Below are 19,353 nucleotides of genomic sequence, written 5' to 3' on the forward strand. Positions count from 1 at the left end.
CTACGGAAGCGTATTGCATTCACTTGAGGAAAAAAAATCTACTCTGTTTTTCTGAATTAACGAGTTAATTTTTCATGAAAAAAAAGTTTTTGCTCTGTTTTTCTGAATTAATGACTTAATTATCTCAGAATTACGAGAGAATTTTTCATGAAAAAAAAGTTTTTGCTCTGTTTTTCTGAATTAATGACAATTGTCTCAGAATTAGGAGATAATTAAGTCATTAATTCAGAAAAATAGAGCAAAAACTTTTTTTTTCATTAAAAATTATCTCGTAATTCTGAGATAATTAACTCGTTAATTCAGAAAAACAGAGTAGAATTTGTCCTTAAGTGAATGCAATACGCTTCCGTACACAACATACTCTGAAACTCAGAATTATTTAGACCACATCTATTTAAAAATCCTGATTATAAGGTCATGCAGCATGTTACTTGAAAACAGTATTGTTTACTGTTTTTGTAGGAATGTATTTTAAGCATCCATTTGAACTAATCTTTGTCAACAGAATGGGTGTGAACATAGGAAATGTACAACTAAGCAACAAAACAAGAATATCAGGATGATCCTCAAAAATCATGACCTGTCAGTCCAACAAACAGTGAATCACCTCAGTGAAGCTCGTTCAACCTATACAGTGGTGTGAAAAAGTTTAATTCTTTTGCATGTTTGTCACACTTTAATGTTTCAGATCAAACAAATTTAAATATTAATCAAAGATAATACAATAAACACAACATACAGTTTTTGAATGAAGTTTTTTATTACGAAGGGAAAACTAAATCCAAACCCACATGGCCCTGTGTGAAAAAGTGCTTGCCCCCTAAACCTAATAACTGGTTGGGCCACCCTTAGCAGCAACAACTGCAATCAAGCATTTGCGATAACTTGCAATGAGTCTGAGCGCTGTGGAGGAATTTTGGCCCACTCATCTTGGCAGAATTGTTGTAATTCAGCCACATTGGAGGGTTTTCGAGCATGAACCGACTTTTCAAGGTCATGCCACAGCATCTCAATAGGATTCAGGTCAGGACTTTGACTAGGCCACTCCAAAGTCTTCATTTTGTTTTTCTTCAACCATTCAGAGGTGGGTTTGCTTCAGCTTGAGGTCACGAACAGATGGCCGGACATTGTCCTTCAGGATTTTTTGGTAGACAGCTGAATTCATGGTTCCATTTATCACAGCAAGTCTTCCAGGTCCTGAAGCAGCAAAACAGCCCCAGACCATCACACTACCACCACCATATTTTACTGTTGGTATGATGTTCTTTTTCTGAAATGCTGTGTTACTTTTACTGTATTGGGACACACACCTTCCAAAAAGTTCAACTTTTGTCTCGTCATTCCACAGAGTATTTTCCCAAAAGTCTTGGGGATCACCAAGATGTTTTCTGGCAAAACTGAGATGAGCCTTTGTTCTTTTTGCTCAGCAGCGGTTTTCATCTTGGAACTCTGCCATGCAGACCATTTTTGCCCAGTCTCTTTCTTATGGTGGAGTCATGAACACTGACCTTAACTGAGGCAAGTGAGGCCTGCAGTTCTTTAGCTGTTGTTGTGTGGTCTTTTGTGACCTCTTGGATGAGTCGTCGCTGTGCTCTTGGGGTAATTTTGGTCGGGCAGCCACTCCTGGGAAGGTTCACCACTGTTCCATGTTTTCACCATTTCTGGATAATGGCTCTCACTGTGGTTCACTGGAGTCCCAAAGCTTTAGAAATGGCTTTATAACCTTTTTCAGACTGATAGATCTCAATTACTTTCCTTTTCATTTGTTCCTGAATTTCTTTGGATCTCAACATGATGTGTAGCTTTTGAGGATCTTTTGGTCTACTTCACTTTGTCAGGCAGGTCCTATTTAAGTGATTTCTTGTTTGCGAACAGGTGTGGCAGTAATCAGGCCTGGGTGTGGCTAGAGAAACTGAACTCAGGTGTGATAAACCACAGTTATGTTTTAACAGGAGGGAGGGGGGTACACTTTTTCACACAGGGCCATGTGGGTTTGGATTTTGTTTTCCCTTCATAAAAAATCCCCTTCATTTAAAAACTGCATGTTGTGTTTACTTGTTATCTTTGATTAATATTTAAGTTAGTTTGATGATCTGAAACATTAAAGTGTGACAAACATGCAATAAAATAAAAAATCAGGAAGGGGGCCAACACTTTTTCACACCACTGTATATCCAGAACAACCGTGAATCATCTTAAAATAAAGTGGTCAAAATGGATGTGTAGTTGAAAAAAAAAAACACCCGTGAGATATGCACTCCAATGAAATGTCCTCATGCTTCACTCACAGTTGTCTTTCTGTTTTTGCTTTGGCAGATGTGACAGTGCACATAGACAAGTGGAAGACTGAGACTGTCCTGCAGTCGTCCTTCACCAGTAAGCTGCTGAATTTGGGACAGGTCACAAAGGAACGTATTCCACCAGGTAACAGAAACATAATTACTACTGAGGCTTAACCTAAGCATTTTGCCAAGGTTTAAAGGTATAGATGTCATATTGCAATGTCTATTTACATAAAAATTTTGTGAACAGATTATTTAATGTTACTGTTATGTATATAACTGTATAGGTTATTCCCTTCTTATGTAATGCTGATCTTGTCTAGCCCCACAGAATTTGAACTGTCATACATTGAGAACGCTGTGCACTCATCTGTGTGAGAAGCGCCCCCTGTTGGTGTCTCTGCCTCGTCAGAAGCCTCAGGATTTGCACTCCGTCCCATTCATCCGCCTTGGAGCATTACGTCCTGACACACTGGTTCATGCTCTGTTTAGGGTTAAACACTGGAAATTAATCACAGGTATAGAACTGCATTATAATCCACTGTTTCAGATGATATTGCTATGTCAAAACATAAAAGTAGCACTGGTTTCAATTACCCGGGTGAGTGGTCTTATAGACCACTGGATGACACTGTTGATCAACCAGAATTGAGTATTCCGGAGAGAGATTTAATAAATTGGTTTATATGTGCCTTGTACTTCACATTCACTACACATTCACATACTAAACAATCAAATCTTAAAGGTAATTAAAAGACATTTTTGTATTCATAATGCTGTTTTGCTTGATTTTAGCCTGGCGTGATGAAGCAGAGGGGACATCCAGATCAGGAGGTGTACTGAAAGCTATTTTGAATGTGGAGCAAGGAGATGGTCACCGAGGTGCTGTCATACTTTGGGGAGCTGCTCTCTCTTGGCTGCAGCGTTTGGGGAGGAACAAAGGTGTGTAAAATTCAATGGTTCAATCAAAGGGGCCGGGGCCTGGTAGGGGGCCTCAGCAACCTTAAAGAGTGGCCACAGGATGACTTAAATCATGTTTATTTAATATATTATTTAATATTAAAATTAACAAATTGTTATTATTAATAATATATTTAAATATTAAATATTAATATAATAAAATGCTAATTATGTTGTTTTACAAATGCTATTATTTTTGAAGAACATATAGTATTCAACTTCTGTAAGCACACAATTAATATATAAATACTTGCTTTTTGTGGCTTTCAGTTGTTGTGTTGAACAACCAATGTAATAAAGCAATCGGAAGTTTGAGTGTTTTTTGATTTTGTATCATTTGCATTGCTAATGCATGTTATAGATGCTGTGTGGGAGTTTAAGTTGCTGCTAGTCAGACAAGATGTGACTTCAGGTTTGCTAGAGCTGCATTCTACTCCATGGAGCAGCTGTCAGCCTCTCTTTCCTGATGACAATCGATGCAAGGAGTTTTACAACACTGTCCGCTCACAGAGGACCGCTAGCAGCATTGAGATTGATCTCAGCACACTCCTTTCCCAGAAATACTCAGGTAGAACTATTTGTTGATGCTAACAATGCATTTGTGTAGTATAATTAATTATGGTTACATTAATACTCTCTTGTTTATGCACTCATTTAGGTGATGTGGATCTGAGAGTTAAAATCACAGCGTTCCAGTTCCAGAGCAGTCCATCCCAGGAGGCCTCGCTGGTAATAGATGGCAACACGCCCTTGGAGACGATCTTGGACTTAGTCTCTGGTGACATCATCTTTGCTGGATGTGGTCAGTGCTCTGCAGAACTGGAAACAGATGAGAACAGCATATACAGACCCTGCTACCCATGTCTGCCACACACAGGAGTGCGTCGCTACTATAGGTCTGTCTCAACCAAAGTGTGTGTGTGTCTGTATATATTAATATACATATTACACACACCACCGATCAAATGTTTGGGATAATTTCCTTTTCATTTTTTCCCTCTTTTGGTCACCAAGAGTGATTTTATTTGATCAAGAATATCGTAAAACAGTAATAATGTGATATATTATTGCAATTTAAAATAAGTGTTTTCTATTTTTATATATTTTTTAAATGTAATTTATTCCTGAAATGGCAAAGCTGACTTTTCAGCAATTATTACTCTAGTGTCACATGATCCTTCAGAAATCATTCTAATAATGCTGATTTGTTGCTTATTTATGATTAGTCCTCAATTATTGATAATGATTCTTATTATCATCAATAATAAAAAAAACATTTTTCCAGTAAATAATTTTGTAGAAACTGTGATTTCTTTTAAATGTTTTATTCTCTCTCTTTTTTTTATTCTTTGATTAACAGAAAGTTCAATAGAAAATCATTTATTTAAACTATAAATATTATAAATGTCTTTACTATCATGTTTGATCAATTTAATCCACACTAGTTGAATAAGAGTAATAACTTTTTTCTTAATCTTATTGACCCCAAATGTTAGTGTATCATGGATTCCACAAAAATAATAAGTAGCAAAAAATGAATAAACATTATTTATGAAGGATCATGACACTAAAGACAGGAGTAATGGCTATTGAAAATTCAACACTATTGGCAACATTATTTTAAGTAATATTCATTTTAATTATTTTATGTTAGAAGAAAGAGACTGTAAAGAGACACATGGAACTAGCACAGCATAAGAAACTGACTGCCAGGGATAAAGGTGAATTATACAGTTTAGTGGTCATTATGTGCAAATATCAGAGAAATAAATAAATATTTATATTTATAAATCAAAATTATATAATGTAATTAAATACCACATAAGTAAAGTGAACCTGAAGTTACCCAATTATCTAGATCTACTTTCTCATAATAACTTGTCTTTGTAGGCCAGTTGTATTAACTGTTCGAGCTGGAGATGATCAAATCTGCGTGCAAGTTCCTCCTGCTCTAGTGCAGAAGATCCTCCTGAACACTCCCCCAGATAAGCTACATAAGACCATAGGTGAGGTATTTCCTCGTTTTCCCCCTTCTCCAGTGTTTACCTTTATTTCAGAGGTGTCATGCCCATTTCATGCCCCCTCAGATTTTTGAGCCAAGTGGATTTTAAATGCAGCTTCCAAAAGCAAAAAATAGCCGAAGAATTTTTTTTATAATTGATACAGTCATGATTAGAACATTCAGTGCAGCAAATTCAAATGCTAAATTCAAATCTGTGTTAGCTGGCTGGCGCTGAGCCAGAGACAGACGCTTTTTGCAGCACTGTGCATTATAACCAATCACACACGTTTCTGTGGCGCATGAATCAATAGAGTAACCAATCAGAGGCGTTCAGATGAGTCACCGCTGAAACGCCGGTGTCAGTCAGTTGTATTAACATTTTATGGCATGACACGCATATTTACATTTATGTTTACATTTAATCATTTAGCAGATGCTTTTATCCAAAGTGACTTACAAATGATGACAACAGAAGCAATGAAAACCAACAAAAGAGCAATAATATGCAATCTCGGTTAGCCTAATGCAGTACATGTAGCAGTTTTTTTTTCTTACCCATATCTGGTACTTAAGTAAAAAGCAGGTTTTTATGCATAGTTAATAGATTACACTATTAGGCTACTTTGTCCATCGCCCATTACAGATCAACTAACATAATCTATAAAGGTGCAGAATGTATTTATTTACACATTTAAGAAACAAGATATTTCATGATATAGTTTGGGAATTTTTCGAATAAAAGGAAAAAATAAATAAAACATAAGCCTATATCAAAGCCTATAAAGCTTAAAACATATGTTTAATCAACAATATCACTAAATAGCATTGTGTATTTGTCCAATTTGTTTTCTTTTTCTATGTCTTTATTACATAATCTGTGTTATATGCAGCTGCATTATTTGCTACTGAATTGGGCAAATGTCCAGTGTCCACTTAAATTTGTTTCTTTGTAATGAGTATTTGTTGTATTGGTGTACCTTGTAAAAAATCATTGAGCCTGGGAAAGGCGCCATTTAAATTAAACATATTATTATTATTATTATTATTATTATTATTATTATTATTAGTATCAGTTATACAGTGCTATCGTGGCTGCTGTGTGTCGTGACAATAATGACGAGCCCCCACCCGTGCCCCCTCAAAAATAATGAGTGCATGACACTCCTGTTTATTTGTATCATGATACACATACATGATTTGTTTCAATATTGTTACTTTAAAAGTTGTGTTTCTGTGTGTGTGTGTGTGTGTGTGTGTGTCTTTAGCCCCAGCATCAGAGGTGAGGTTCATCCAGGTAGTAGCTAACAGGATTAGTTCCATATTGATCCCCATGAAGAACACATTTCTCCTGACTGTCCGAAGCCATTTCCAGTGTGATGACAACAGCATTCCTGTCATTCAGAACTTTTTATTATTAGACTTCAGCTCACTAGAGTCATGAAGAATATATGAAGAATATTCATCTATATTTAAGATGATGCCATGTATTTTTATAGTCTATGATTAAACTGTCTTAAGGCCATATATCACGTCTAATTTTCATAGCACATGAGTATTTTTGCATCCTGGATATTCTTTGAAAGATGTATTTTTAATGTTGCTTTGGCTATAATTTAAAATCTATTAAATAAAAATTGTAAATTGTAAATAAAAATGGAGTGTCTACCCTTGGTATGGTCCATAGTGGGAAAAAAAAATATTGGGTGTATATTAGGTGTTCTCTTATGCAACTTCTAATATAAATATATAAATATAAAACATGAATAAATTAATTATATATATATATATGTGCTGTCAAACAATTAATCGCATCCAAAATAAGTTTTTGTTTACATAATATATTTGTGTGTACTGTGTATATTCATTATGTATAAATAAATACACACACATGCAAGTATAGATTTTAGAAAAATTTTGTTTATACATTATATTTATATATTATATAAATTATATGAATATACAGGTAAAAACATGTAAATATTTTCAAAATATATGTGGCATGTGTTTATTTATATATATACAAAATAAATACAATACACACATATTATGTAAACAAAAACTTTATAAAGTTATATATATATATATTTATATATATCTTCCTAAAACAATCCTGTCTGTTGCATTGTCAGTTATTATGAAATCAGATTTGCACAGTTAGTCTAACTTTGCTTTAATTATGGGATGATTCTTTTTTTATTAGCAGTTGAAATAAACTGATATTTGAGCGGAAGTTATTAAAAACAGACAAATCATGACTGGTCTAAGAACCAATCAGAAGTCTCCCACCACGCCACGTGGTTGCGGAATTCCCCTTTGAGTAGGGGCTTTCCAGCAGTAGACAGACTCACAAAGCTCGCTTAGTGTTCACTAAATATTTATTAAAGAAACTGGAATAGACTCGTTTGATGGATGGTGCATTTTGTTTATGTTTTCATGTGTTTGCTAAGATTTTATCAGTGATTTAGTTAAGTTGACGTCTAACAGAAACTAAACGAGAATAGACAAATATCACCGTTGTAAGGTAAGTGATAAGTAACGTTACTCTTGTAAGTTAGTAAAAACGAAATTATTATCATATCAGATTTGTAACAAGTAATGTGGGCCTTTATAATAGAGAATGATACTCTGCTTTCTAATTTAGAAATAATGACTCAGTAAGTTACATAGAGAAATCTATTTTAAGCTTGTTTTGAAAACATTACAGAGATGCTGTACAATATGATGTGCCCTCGCGTGCATACAGTATCGCTGCATATTAATAACAAAACCTAACGAAAATTTGAGCAATGTTCATTAATGCCAGTTATCGATAGTGTACAAGTTTTGTCCCGTGCATTTTGCTGCTGCTCGCGCGAGTAACTTATGGGGGAAATTCCCATCAAAAGTCAGTACTTTCTGGATCTGAATTGCATGTGCAGGGGAATCACATCCCTATTGAACACCATGTACTCACTCATCATTTCCAATCTGACAGGAGTCCAGAGTCGCTTCGGGTGACCCTGCAGAGCACAGAATGGCAGGAGCACTAAGGTAAGTTACAGTTTTATCCCCTGTTGTTGTCTCACGCATCCTAGTGAATTGTCTACCGGTGCTGTTTTTTTTTTTCATTGGGCATCATTGGCACATACAGGATTTAGCCCACCAATAACGCTGCTCCTGATTGACAGCTCACTTAGTTATGAGACTGTGCACACTTGTAAATATAAATCTACACCAAAAGGTTTGGACGTGATTTACATGGAGCACCTAGACTTGTAATTAGTCAAATTTGCATACTGATACTAATAAACTTATAATATGTAAATAATTAGAGAGTTTACATACAATAGTTTAACTCTTTATGTGTATGGAAGAGTTGAAACTCTTAAAATCAGATGTATTGTGATTTGTCTACATCAAAATGTATGTTTTGTTCCTTTGTAGAGAGCAAGGTTTATCTCCTTGTAGTTAGTGTTTAAAGAACTTTATAATGTGTTGTCTGTGAGGCTTAGTTGTTTGATTTTAACCTTATTATTGAGAGCAATCGTGAGTCAATAAAATTAAAAAGTTGTGATTCTGTTTCAAGAGATGTATATGTTTGATTAAAATATATTAACATACTGAAAGACATGTCAGTAATACATTTTGTATTAGTTGTTGTTAGCATTTTAATTAAATTGGATTGTTAAAATGACTTTTATTATTAATTTACAGTAATTTCACAGTTTTGGATGTCTTCCTGGCCTCTTGGCGGTCCCCAGGCCCCTGTTTGACATCCATTGTTTTAGACTGACAAAACCATTTTCACAGTCTTTCTTTTTCATTTTCTTAATGAATCTTTGTGTCTATATTTGACATTCTTTAGATGTAGGGGTTGTTTGACTGAAATGAAGATGTTGTCATTTCACAGAAGAAGGACAGGATGTGGTTGTCATCCAAGAGTTTTACTCTCTCTTCAGTGACGTCAGGATTTGCGTTTCACTCAAAGTGAGCCCTGACACCTCAGAAAGAAAATTCATAGTTTACTCTGCTAGTTGTCCCATGGGTTTAAGAATATCTGCTACTTTAGAGCAATCTTAGTACAGCTCATCCTGAAAAGTACAATGCTTCCTCATTCCTGTCAGTGGCAGTTTAAGTAAACTCTTGTGCAATCCTATCATTCAGTGTAGCCAAACCTAGCCAATGAAAATAATAATGATAATGCTATAAATATATAAAATAAAACATTACAGTTTCTCCAATTTCTGTAGTAGTTATATCATTTAGAGATCTTCAGCTACATTTCCTGTTTGGTTTACTGTGGAAGTGTTAGTGGGTTTAAAGATTTGGCTGCAAGGGCAGACCAACAGATGGGGGGCAATCCCCATCTTTCAGGGCTGTTCTCATGGCATTAGTATTGACGGCACTATGAAGATATCTGACTAATTCAGTTTCACAGACTCAGAAATACATTTTGAGTAAATTACACATGGGTGGAATTTTTTTGTTGTTTTCACAGAATTTAATCTAAATTTTGTTTTAAAAAGGAAACATTATAGGAATTTAGTTTCAAAAGTACCTCAAAAAAAAAAAAAAAAAGAGAGAGAAAGGAATTCAAAAAAGCCTTTGGAAAGTTGAGGAAATTCAGATATGAGCAGGCTTAATATCAAAGTGTGAATATGCTTGTACCTGTGTTTCTCAGGATTTGACATCAGCGGCAGCAGTGAGCTGGTATTCTGGGGGCTTTCCTCTGTTTTTTTTCACTGCCTTACTTCCTGGAAGTAACGCAAGTCAGCCAGACAGAAGGAGGGAGGCAGAATAAAAAAAAAAATCCGGTGCACATATCTTGTTCTGACACTGAAAGCGAAATAGATTTGTGTGAGTTCTTTGTGTAATAATAATAATAATTAATTACATTTATATAGCGCTTTTCTGCTTTTCTAAGCACTCAAAGCGCTCTACATTGTGAGGGGTGGTGTCTCCTCGTCCACCACCAGTGTGCAGCATCCACCTGGATGTAAATCTGAGAACCTTTTTCTCTGCATTTTGTTTGTCAGGTAGGCTAAGTGTGCGCCTTCTTGTGTGTAGGTCAAAAGGACTGCTGTGGGGAAAAACACGGGAAATTAAATTCATCTTTAGGGGTTTGCAGCTCAGTTGATGTTTTGATTCAGCATGACTGTATTAGAGCACCTTACCTCTTGGGTTTTTTGGAGTTCTGGGTTTGTCTCTGTGTGAAACGGTCTCAATAAGAGCTTCTCTGTTTCTTCTACATTACAGGATGGATGATGCACAGTATCCCATGAAGTTTAACAATGAGGTGAGCCACATGTTGTCAATATTACTGCTGTAGTTTGCTATCTTACAACAGATGTTTGATTTAGGGTGACGAATTCTAGATTTTTTGGTGTGTGGGTGTGGGGGGGGGGGGGGGGGGGGCACAATATATTGGTGCCATATTGGTTATCTCTCGTATTAGCTGATATTGCATATTTCATTTTAATGCTCATTTCTCATATTTTTACATTTAGATGACCTTTACCATTATCAAACACTAACTTTGAAAGCTAGTTTTTAAAAATGTAATAACACCGTTAAACGTAATTTTACAGATCTCAAAATGTATAGCCACACTGTACATTATAACGTTTTGATGCTTAAATTCACTTGTAGTGTGTTATTTTTAATACATTTATTTAAACAATATAGTCTACATTTTTATATCAGGGCATATTATTAGTTATCACAACATAAAAATAATTATTGGCTTATTGGTAATGGCCAGAAGTTTATAATTGGTTCATCCTTAATTTTCATACTCAGACACATTGTAATTTGTTCTAAAGGTTTGGGTATAAAACACACACAAAAATATACTTAATATAAAAACACCAACATTTTGTCCTTACAGTTTATGGTGGACATTCAGTATTTGCATGAACCTTTTGAGGTGAAGCCTGAACCCTTTGTGCCAGAGACAGGTAAGTTAACAATGTCTGAATGTATTTAATGATGTTTTTAATTTATTGTTCGTATTACCTTTTGAAAATAAGGATAATTTACTGTATATGATCTGATATTTATTCCAGTTCATGGGCCTTACCTACAGATAATCGAGGAGCCAAAGCAGGTACAGAAGTCTTCATATGCTTGTTTAATTTGCTTCTTTTCCACTGTATTTGACAGTACTAATTTGACAGTATTTTGCACATATTGGTAATGTGCTGCACTGAATGTGCAGGCAATGTGGGATAATTCCAAAACTTATACACTGGAATTCCCCAAAAACTGGGTTTTATCAGTGAGTAAGGGGTTACGTGAATGACACTGTATGTGTGCGTTACAGAGAGGATTCAGATTTCGTTATGAATGTGAGGGCCCATCCCATGGTGGTCTGCCAGGGGCCTCCAGTGAGAGGAACAGAAGGACATATCCCACAGTCAAGGTGGGTTATGCCACATGTAAATTTAGCGATGAAGTTTTTAAATTAACAGTACATTTATAAACGCACGCTTTCTCCCTCTACAGCTGTCAAACTACGTGGGTAACGCTCGCATAGAGGTTCAGCTAGTGACGCACACAGACCCTCCACGTGTTCATGCGCACAGCCTTGTGGGTCGCCATTGTAATGACAACGGGATATGCACCATTGATGTCGGGTCTAATGATCTCACAGCACAGTGAGTGAACACTATTACTGTTCATCATGCTCATATGATCTCTTTCTTTGTTATTATGATTAAAGTGATTTGCGTAAGGCATTGTTTGTGTATCATCATGTGATGCTTGTGGCTTTTAAGTGATGTTTGTGTGTAGTTGCTCAATCATTCTTAATTCATCCTCCCATCCTCTATGTCTAGATTCAGTAATTTAGGCATCCTCCATGTCACTAAGAGAGGAGTGGTTGAAGTATTATTGAAAAGGCTGAAAGAAGAGAAGAGGAAGATAAAAGAGCCTGGATATAAATTAACTGGTAAGTCTGTGATTTCATTATTCAACTGGATATATAGTAACTCTCTACTGCTTACTTTCTACATCTTACAAGCTTTCTCTATTACTCTCATTCAGATTCAGAGGAACAGGCTATTTTGCAAGAGGCCAAAGAACTGGGCAAAAACATGGACCTAAACATTGTGAGATTAAAGTTCACTGCTTACTTGCAGGACAGCAATGGGAGTTTCACAAGAGCCTTGAAGCCAGTTGTCTCCAACCCTATCTATGATAGTAGTAAGTCCTGCCAAACAACATAAGAGAATTAAAGAAATTCAGTTGAATTTTAATATCTACCAAAATAAACTAAAATATGTATAAGCACTATGATTTAAATGACAATGAGGTTTTACTCATATATAGTTTGAATTAATAAAATATCTAAGTTTTATTTTTTCCATTTTAATTGTTTATGAATTTAATTAGTTTAGCGTCTTTATTTTATTTTACAATTTAGTTTTACTGTAAAATTGTAAAATCCTGTTTAAATGTAATTGTCACTTTTTTTTTTTTAGAAAGAAATTACATTTATTCTGTAGGGATGCAATAAATTGATCAAAAGTAACAGTAAAAACTTTTATATTGTTACTGAAATTTCTATTTAAAATAAATGCTGTTCTTCTGAACTTTCTATCCATTAAAGAATCCTGAAAAATAATCTATCAATGTTTCCACAAAAACATTAAGCAGCACTTCTTTCTAAAAAATGTTACCGACCCAAAACTTTTAGAATGAGAAAAGTATGTGTTATATAATCTTGTTATAACTAAAGTAAAATGTGCTGATCTTTGCCCAGAATCACCAAATGCTTCAAATCTGAAGATCTCCCGCATGGACAAAACCTCTGGATCAGTGCTGGGAGGAGAAGAGGTCTTTCTGCTCTGTGATAAAGTTCAAAAAGGTTATTATGATTTTCTCATTTAAAAAAGGATTGACGGTCCTTCCCATCCTTTTAGATCAAATGATGTATATTCCCCTTCATTTCCAGATGATATTGACATTCGTTTTTATGAGGAGGAAGATGATGGAGGATGGGAGGCATTTGGAGACTTCTCCCCTACTGATGTCCACAAACAGGTTTGTTATAAATTGACACATGCATAAAATGGTTGACTATTCCAGATTTTGTCATCAGAGGTAGTTTAGCCTTTTACAACAAATGTTTAATAACACTGTTTTTATTCCCATCAGTATGCGATTGTGTTTAAGACCCCACCATACCACTGCACAGATATCACACGTCCTGTCACAGTCTTCCTGCAGCTCAAGAGGAAGAAGGGAGGCGACTGCAGCGAACCCAAGCATTTCACGTATATTCCTCACAATCAAGGTTAGTAGTGCTATATTAAACAGCAGTCCTTAAAACTGAAGAAATCATTTAAACCAACAGATTAAGACAAACTGTTCTAAAATACATATGGGGATCGTTTATGTCTCATTCAGTAGCGTAATTATTTCACTTCCTTTTTGGCATTATGTACATTATGCACGTCTGTGGTTGGTTTCAGCATTCATGATCCCAATGTCACATGATCCTTCAGAAATTATTCAGAAACAGTTTTTAATATCCAAGTTGAAAACAGTTGTGCTGTTTAATATTTTTGTGGAAACCCTTGTATTTTTTTTCAGAATACTTTGAAGAGAAAGTTCAGAAGAACAGTGTTTATATGAAATATAGTAGAATAGAAACATTTTTGTAACATTGCAAATGTCTTGCTGTCATTTTTTGATTAATTTAATCCATCTTGGCAAACAGTATTGAGCATATTAATTTCTTAAAAAAAAAAAACATCAGATGTATTTCTCACGTTTGATGACATGTCGGCTCCTGTTTCCCCATAGACAAAGAAGAGGTTCAGAGGAAGAGGATGAAGGCACTTCCTCAACCCTATGATCACTGGCGGGGAGGACCTCAAGGAGGAGCAGGGGCCTTTGGAGGGCCTGGATCTGGAACAGGGGGAGGAGGAATGGGAGGAGGTATAGCATATTCTATTTCTAAACACAGAGGCTTCCGGTGTAGATTGCCAGTTGAATTCATGTGTACACAAGACCGTTCATAAATGTAACATAGTCAATTTCACCCTTAGGTTTTCAATTTAATCATCCGATGGATGGTTCAGGGTATTATATTGGTGGATGTAGTGGATTTAGCGGCGGGGCACAAATGTCAGGCTCCACCCCACAGACTGACAGATCTCCGAATCAGTCGACAAACACACAAACTCAGTCTGGCTCTCAAATGCAACAGCAGCTCTTTCAGATTGGTGAGTAGAATTTGCCAGCTAAATTCAAGACATTGAGATTTTAGGTGCATATACGCTCAGTGATGTATATTTCCTTCCTGTATTGTTTCCAGCCACAGCTCTGCAGAGTCGTGCCACTTTGATGGCAAAGTTCTCTGCTCGTGCTTTATTACAGTACTGCAGCACAGGGGATGTGCGCCCTCTGCTGGTTCTTCAAAGACATCTGTGTGGAGTGCAAGATGAGAACGGAGACACGTATGTCTTTTCACATCTCTGCCTTAACACACGTCAACTATACTTAATTAAATACTAGGTTATGTGTCAACTACCTTTAAACCTTTCTAGTATAGTTAGTGTATTGTAAGTTACTTTGTATGAAGTTATCTGCTAAATGAATAAATGTAAATATTGTAGTGACATTTTAATACATTTAACAATGGTACACAGATACAATAGCAATGAATTGCTCAAACTTGAAATATTAATCTGTATTGTATTTATTTTCCCATAGGCCTTTGCACTTGGCCATTATCCATCAGCAACCTGTTGTGGTACAACAGCTTATTCAGGCCCTGAACAACACTCCACAGCAGAAGTTTATCAACAAACTCAACAACCTCAGTCAGGTAATTTAACAGATTGTTATTTATTTAATTTGAATGTTTATTTGATTTTTATTTATTATTAAGTTATTAAGTTTATCTTTCTTTTCTTCTCTAGGCTCCACTGCATCTGGCTGTGATCACAAAGCAGGCCAAGTTAGTTGAGATGCTGATGAAAACAGGTGCAGACCCAAGCCTGCTGGACCAAGAGGGCCGGTCAGCGCTTCACTTGGCCGCTCACACCGGTGATGAAGCCATACTACGAGTGATCCTGGGTTTGCTGGGAGAGCGCCATGCCCATTTAATAAACTCTGCTGACTTCTCAGGTGAGACATACACATGGTATTGTCTCTCAGTCTTCATTGAAATGGCACTTAAGGTTGCATCACACATGTGAACATACTGTGAAAATAATTTTTTTCTTCTTTCTTAGGTCAATATCCAGTCCATCTCGCAGTAAAGAAAGATGGAGAGCACTGTCTTCGATTGTTGGTGGAGGCAGGGGCAAAGATTAACATGCCAGAGCAGAAAAGTGGCTGCACAGCACTACACCTGGCAGTGAGGGACAACCTTTTAAAACTGGCCTGTTATCTCATTACCGAGGTAAAGGACCTATGGAGTGCTAAAGGGTTGAACAGTTCAGATTTCTTAGTTCTTCTGTTGTCATAGTTTCAGATTAGTTCAGTAAATACTTGTTGCATCACTATTAGGGGTTCGCTAAGTAGGAAATTTGAGACTGATACAGATGACCCACATTATTAGTTTGAGGTCTGTAGGTTTTTTTTTTTTTTTATGTTTTTGAAAGAAGTTTCTTTTTGCTGACCTAGTCTTTGTTTATTTGATGAAAAATACATTAAATACATTGAATTAATGAAATGTTTAAAAGAATGGCATTTCAGTTTTGATAAATTTAATGCATCCTTGCTGAATGAAAGTATTGATTTCTGACACCAAACTTTTGAACAAGTGTATTTTACAACAGCATAAAACAAACACAGATATGAATAGTTCTGCTGTCATTCTCAAATATCACTGTGATGAAATACTGGAGCGGTTTCACTCCGATTGAACACTTCTTCAGCATGCAGCCACCACAAAGTTTTGTTTGTTGTTTCTGTTACAGCTGAAGGCTGACGTGAATGTGTGTACCTATGGGGGCAACAGTCCTCTTCACTTTGCAGCCAGTCAGGGCTCCCCACCTCTCTGCTCCATGCTGATAGCTGCAGGTAACCGAGAAACCTTCATTCCTACAAATTTAATACAAATATGAGATACTTAAACATCTGTGAAGGCCCAGAAACCACAATGAAAAGTCATTACGAACACAATCAAGCTGCTTAGCATTTACTGCATAGCATGTGATTTTAGTAAGGTCTTTGTCCACATTTTCATAATATATGACATTCATTAACTCACTCAAAATAAATTACATTTGAACTGTTTGATTAATGATGTTTGTCTTCTTTTTTAGGTGCTGATAAACGTATGGAGAACGACGAGCCTCTTTTTTTCCAGAGCTCGTCTTCATCAGATGAAGATGACGAGAGCGAGAAGAATGAAGTCGACAGGCAGCTTCCAGATCTCATGGTTCAACAAGTTCACTGCATGTCGATATCATCTGAAAGAGGAACGTTTAACCCACGCAAGAGACCTGCTGCGGGACACACACCATTTGATCTGGCCAAATGCCAAAAGGTTTGAGCTTTTGTATCTGTAATATCCAAGTATAATGTGTGAACATTTGAAGGTGGATGAATAAATACATGTAATAGACTTAACTTTATGAAACCCCACCTTCTACCTCAGGTTAGAGATCTTTTAGATGGCAGGAAAGGCCCCAAGCCCAGTTCACTCGCCCCCAAGAGGACCAAAATAAGCACTGAGGAAGGTAATGAGACTTAGATGCATGCTTTATGTTCTCACAAACTCACGCTTCTAGCATGTGTGACTGATCTGTATTCGTCCTCCTACAGTGAACCAAGGTTTGGACAGTGAGGTGCTCACAAAACTGTGTGGTATTCTCATTGAAGACCACGTACCCTGGAGAGAGCTGGCGGAAAAACTGGGCATGCTCACACTCTCTCACCTGTACCAGGACAGTGCCTCACCCTGCCAGAAGCTTCTCGAGAACTACCAAGTAAGAGATTGTCGTTGTTCTCACAAATTGGCAGATTCTGTTAAAATGTTAAATATGCATATTGGCATATTGCTGTTTGGAACAGCATACTAGCATATTCATGACTTTATCTCAAGTATTAAGTATGTACGGCACATTTTGCAAATTTTCTATATGCATGGATTAGTTTGATGATGATTTTATTTGCCAAAATGTGCAATACACTGTATAGCTCCTTGACATCTCTCGCAATATATTGCATGTGACTAATCAACTGGAAGTACTTAAGTACTTTTTTCCTTTGAAATTAACAAAATTTAAACAGTGAGCGAATACATCCAATACATCTTCCAAATAGTGTATTGCCTTACCCCAAATCAATAACTTAATAATAATTATATATATTTTAGAGCTGTCGGGACGGTTTTCACGGGAAACTGCCGACTTCTGTTATTCATCTTTCTGTGTTTGTCATATTTGAAAATAAAAGAAAGCCAGGCTAGGTTACTAATATGCATTGTCCTAAAAGTTGAAACCACAACAAATGTACACTGACGAGTTTGCAAGCAAAAAAACAAAGCTATAGTGCTAGTAATAAAATACTGCTTTTCAGAAATTATAGTTTGCATAGCATTATATTTACTGTGCAGTGACAAGGTTGGTAACAGTACCAATCTCTAAACCAGTTTTTACTTTGGTCTGTTTGCCTTATCTACCAGCCATATTCTAATCGTTTTTACTGTCTTCACTAACGTTAATCTGATATAAATAGCAGTCATTAAGTCTAATGTTAGTAATATATAAAAACGTTTGTAAACTTGTTTTAAAACAGTCAAAACGGCAGCTACATATAAGCAACTTACCGGTTCATAAAACAGTTTTTTGGATACCAGTCTGCCTTTCGTTATTGGGGGAAATTTAATATAATCAGTGAGATTCACTCGAATGCATTTACCTGTAACCATGTGCACAGCACGCGACCCAAGTCGTTACATTCTCCCGCGCAAAATAGCAGAGCCAAAGTTCCTCCACAAAGAAAATTGAAATTTTTGTTAAATTGTCTTTTTTTCCGCTTTTTATTTAACTGAAAATAAGACTTAACAAAATAATATTAAATAATGGATTGCTATTTACAAGAATAAGTATTTTAGTAAATTTATTTAGCATATATATGCAGTATATACATTTTTCTTTAAGAAGAGTTTTAGATTGTATCTGTCTGGCTAGATGGATTTTGCATTTGTGCATCAAGTTGACATCCTTCGTGAATGATTTATTAAGCATGTTTATTTGCATGTTCAGTTGAGTGGTGGTCCTGTGGACGGCCTGGTGGAGGCGCTGCAGTCTCTGGGTGTGAGTGAAGGAGTGAGATTGCTGAGAGACAGCCAACCCAGAGAGGACAAGCAGAGCACAGGTACAGGTTCATACTCTGACAGAGAAACCTCTCACTTCTGACACAACACAAAAGCTTTAATCAGTAGATTGTGAACAAAACATTTTTCCTTTCTTCCAGATTCTAAAGAGGACAGTGGCTTTGGGAGTCAGTCCATTGAAGAGGAGATGGGAAATCCTGCAGTGGCCAATCACTGATTATCAGCATCTATTCTTTAAGGACAACTTGGCACTTTATTTGACTGTTTTTTCAGGTGCGAACTGGTGGACAGTTCATCATCTCAATAAAGTGGAAATATGGCACAGCATGGGAGAAATTGAAAAGGATCGTTTTGAGATCAAAAGCCCTTGAGAAAGACAACAAGACAGAAATCGTTGCCTTAAGATACTCAAATCTCCATGGTCTAGAGTGAAGCTGTAGTCTAATATTACAGTAATGCACAATACAGTCATTTCTAATTACAGTCATTTCACAACCACAGCTGTAATCTTGGAATATTTCTGCAGAATGTTCCAATATGAATGTTTCTAGTAAGCTCTGATTTGATATATATGCAACCTTTGGAAACTGCAAAGATGTGATTCAATTTAAATCACATTGGTTGATTGTCTGATACATCTGTAGACATATCTAATACTGTTTATTTATGTGTATGATTGGTTGCAGTTATATGCTTGTTCAGATTAAGTATGTTTGTTTTAATAAAGTTATTTCATTATTCTGTGTCTTATATGTTGACTGTATATAGTAATAATAAGAAATCAGCATATTAGAATGATTTCTGAAGGATTGCGTGACACTGAAGACTAG

At 36.1% G+C, this 19,353-nt stretch overlaps 2 protein-coding genes across 8 annotated transcripts in view; both read left to right on the forward strand.

Moving 5' to 3' along the window:
- Nucleotides 1-6,889, forward strand: part of LOC306884343 (shieldin complex subunit 2-like) — a 13,538-nt gene extending 6,649 nt beyond the window's left edge. The window contains exons 3-9 of the mRNA XM_079440125.1: nucleotides 2,317-2,424; nucleotides 2,606-2,800; nucleotides 3,078-3,224; nucleotides 3,604-3,810; nucleotides 3,901-4,138; nucleotides 5,133-5,248; nucleotides 6,510-6,889. Coding sequence (XP_079296251.1) covers nucleotides 2,317-2,424; nucleotides 2,606-2,800; nucleotides 3,078-3,224; nucleotides 3,604-3,810; nucleotides 3,901-4,138; nucleotides 5,133-5,248; nucleotides 6,510-6,685 — 1,187 coding nt within the window. The 3' untranslated portion in view covers nucleotides 6,686-6,889. The remainder of the gene's footprint in view (nucleotides 1-2,316; nucleotides 2,425-2,605; nucleotides 2,801-3,077; nucleotides 3,225-3,603; nucleotides 3,811-3,900; nucleotides 4,139-5,132; nucleotides 5,249-6,509) is intronic.
- Nucleotides 6,890-7,553: 664 nt separating this feature from the next.
- Nucleotides 7,554-19,274, forward strand: LOC306884239 (nuclear factor NF-kappa-B p100 subunit-like). 7 transcript variants are annotated; one of them, XM_079439966.1, is made up of 27 exons: nucleotides 7,560-7,765; nucleotides 8,219-8,274; nucleotides 9,089-9,210; nucleotides 9,905-10,080; nucleotides 10,148-10,259; nucleotides 10,480-10,519; nucleotides 11,111-11,180; nucleotides 11,289-11,329; nucleotides 11,546-11,644; nucleotides 11,728-11,879; nucleotides 12,060-12,172; nucleotides 12,268-12,426; nucleotides 12,986-13,090; nucleotides 13,178-13,266; nucleotides 13,381-13,519; nucleotides 14,032-14,166; nucleotides 14,277-14,453; nucleotides 14,546-14,687; nucleotides 14,944-15,058; nucleotides 15,153-15,360; nucleotides 15,468-15,637; nucleotides 16,158-16,260; nucleotides 16,506-16,729; nucleotides 16,841-16,922; nucleotides 17,008-17,171; nucleotides 18,453-18,564; nucleotides 18,664-19,270. In XM_079439966.1, the coding sequence occupies exons 6-27, from the start codon at nucleotides 10,481-10,483 to the stop codon at nucleotides 18,738-18,740; spliced, it is 2,715 nt and encodes a 904-aa protein (XP_079296092.1). In that variant the 5' UTR covers nucleotides 7,560-7,765; nucleotides 8,219-8,274; nucleotides 9,089-9,210; nucleotides 9,905-10,080; nucleotides 10,148-10,259; nucleotide 10,480; the 3' UTR covers nucleotides 18,741-19,270. The 7 variants fall into 7 exon arrangements, with proteins under 7 accessions (XP_079296089.1, XP_079296093.1, XP_079296092.1 ...); XM_079439965.1 differs by lacking the exon at nucleotides 9,089-9,210 and having other exon boundaries at nucleotides 7,564-7,765; XM_079439968.1 differs by lacking the exon at nucleotides 10,148-10,259 and having other exon boundaries at nucleotides 7,578-7,765.
- The last annotated feature ends 79 nt before the right edge of the window (nucleotides 19,275-19,353 follow it).

This window comes from Barbus barbus (genome assembly GCF_936440315.1).
Source record: "Barbus barbus genome assembly, chromosome: 18".
NCBI lineage: Eukaryota > Metazoa > Chordata > Actinopteri > Cypriniformes > Cyprinidae > Barbus > Barbus barbus.

Bases quoted from the DNA above. Each gene is read 5' to 3' on its own strand.
- LOC306884239 (XM_079439962.1), top strand. From the start codon at position 9,146: ATGTGGTTGTCATCCAAGAGTTTTACTCTCTCTTCAGTGACGTCAGGA. The intron at 13,520-14,031 runs GTTAGTAGTGCT...GTTTCCCCATAG, and splicing joins GTATATTCCTCACAATCAAG to ACAAAGAAGAGGTTCAGAGG. The intron at 15,059-15,152 runs GTAATTTAACAG...TTTCTTCTCTAG, and splicing joins AACTCAACAACCTCAGTCAG to GCTCCACTGCATCTGGCTGT.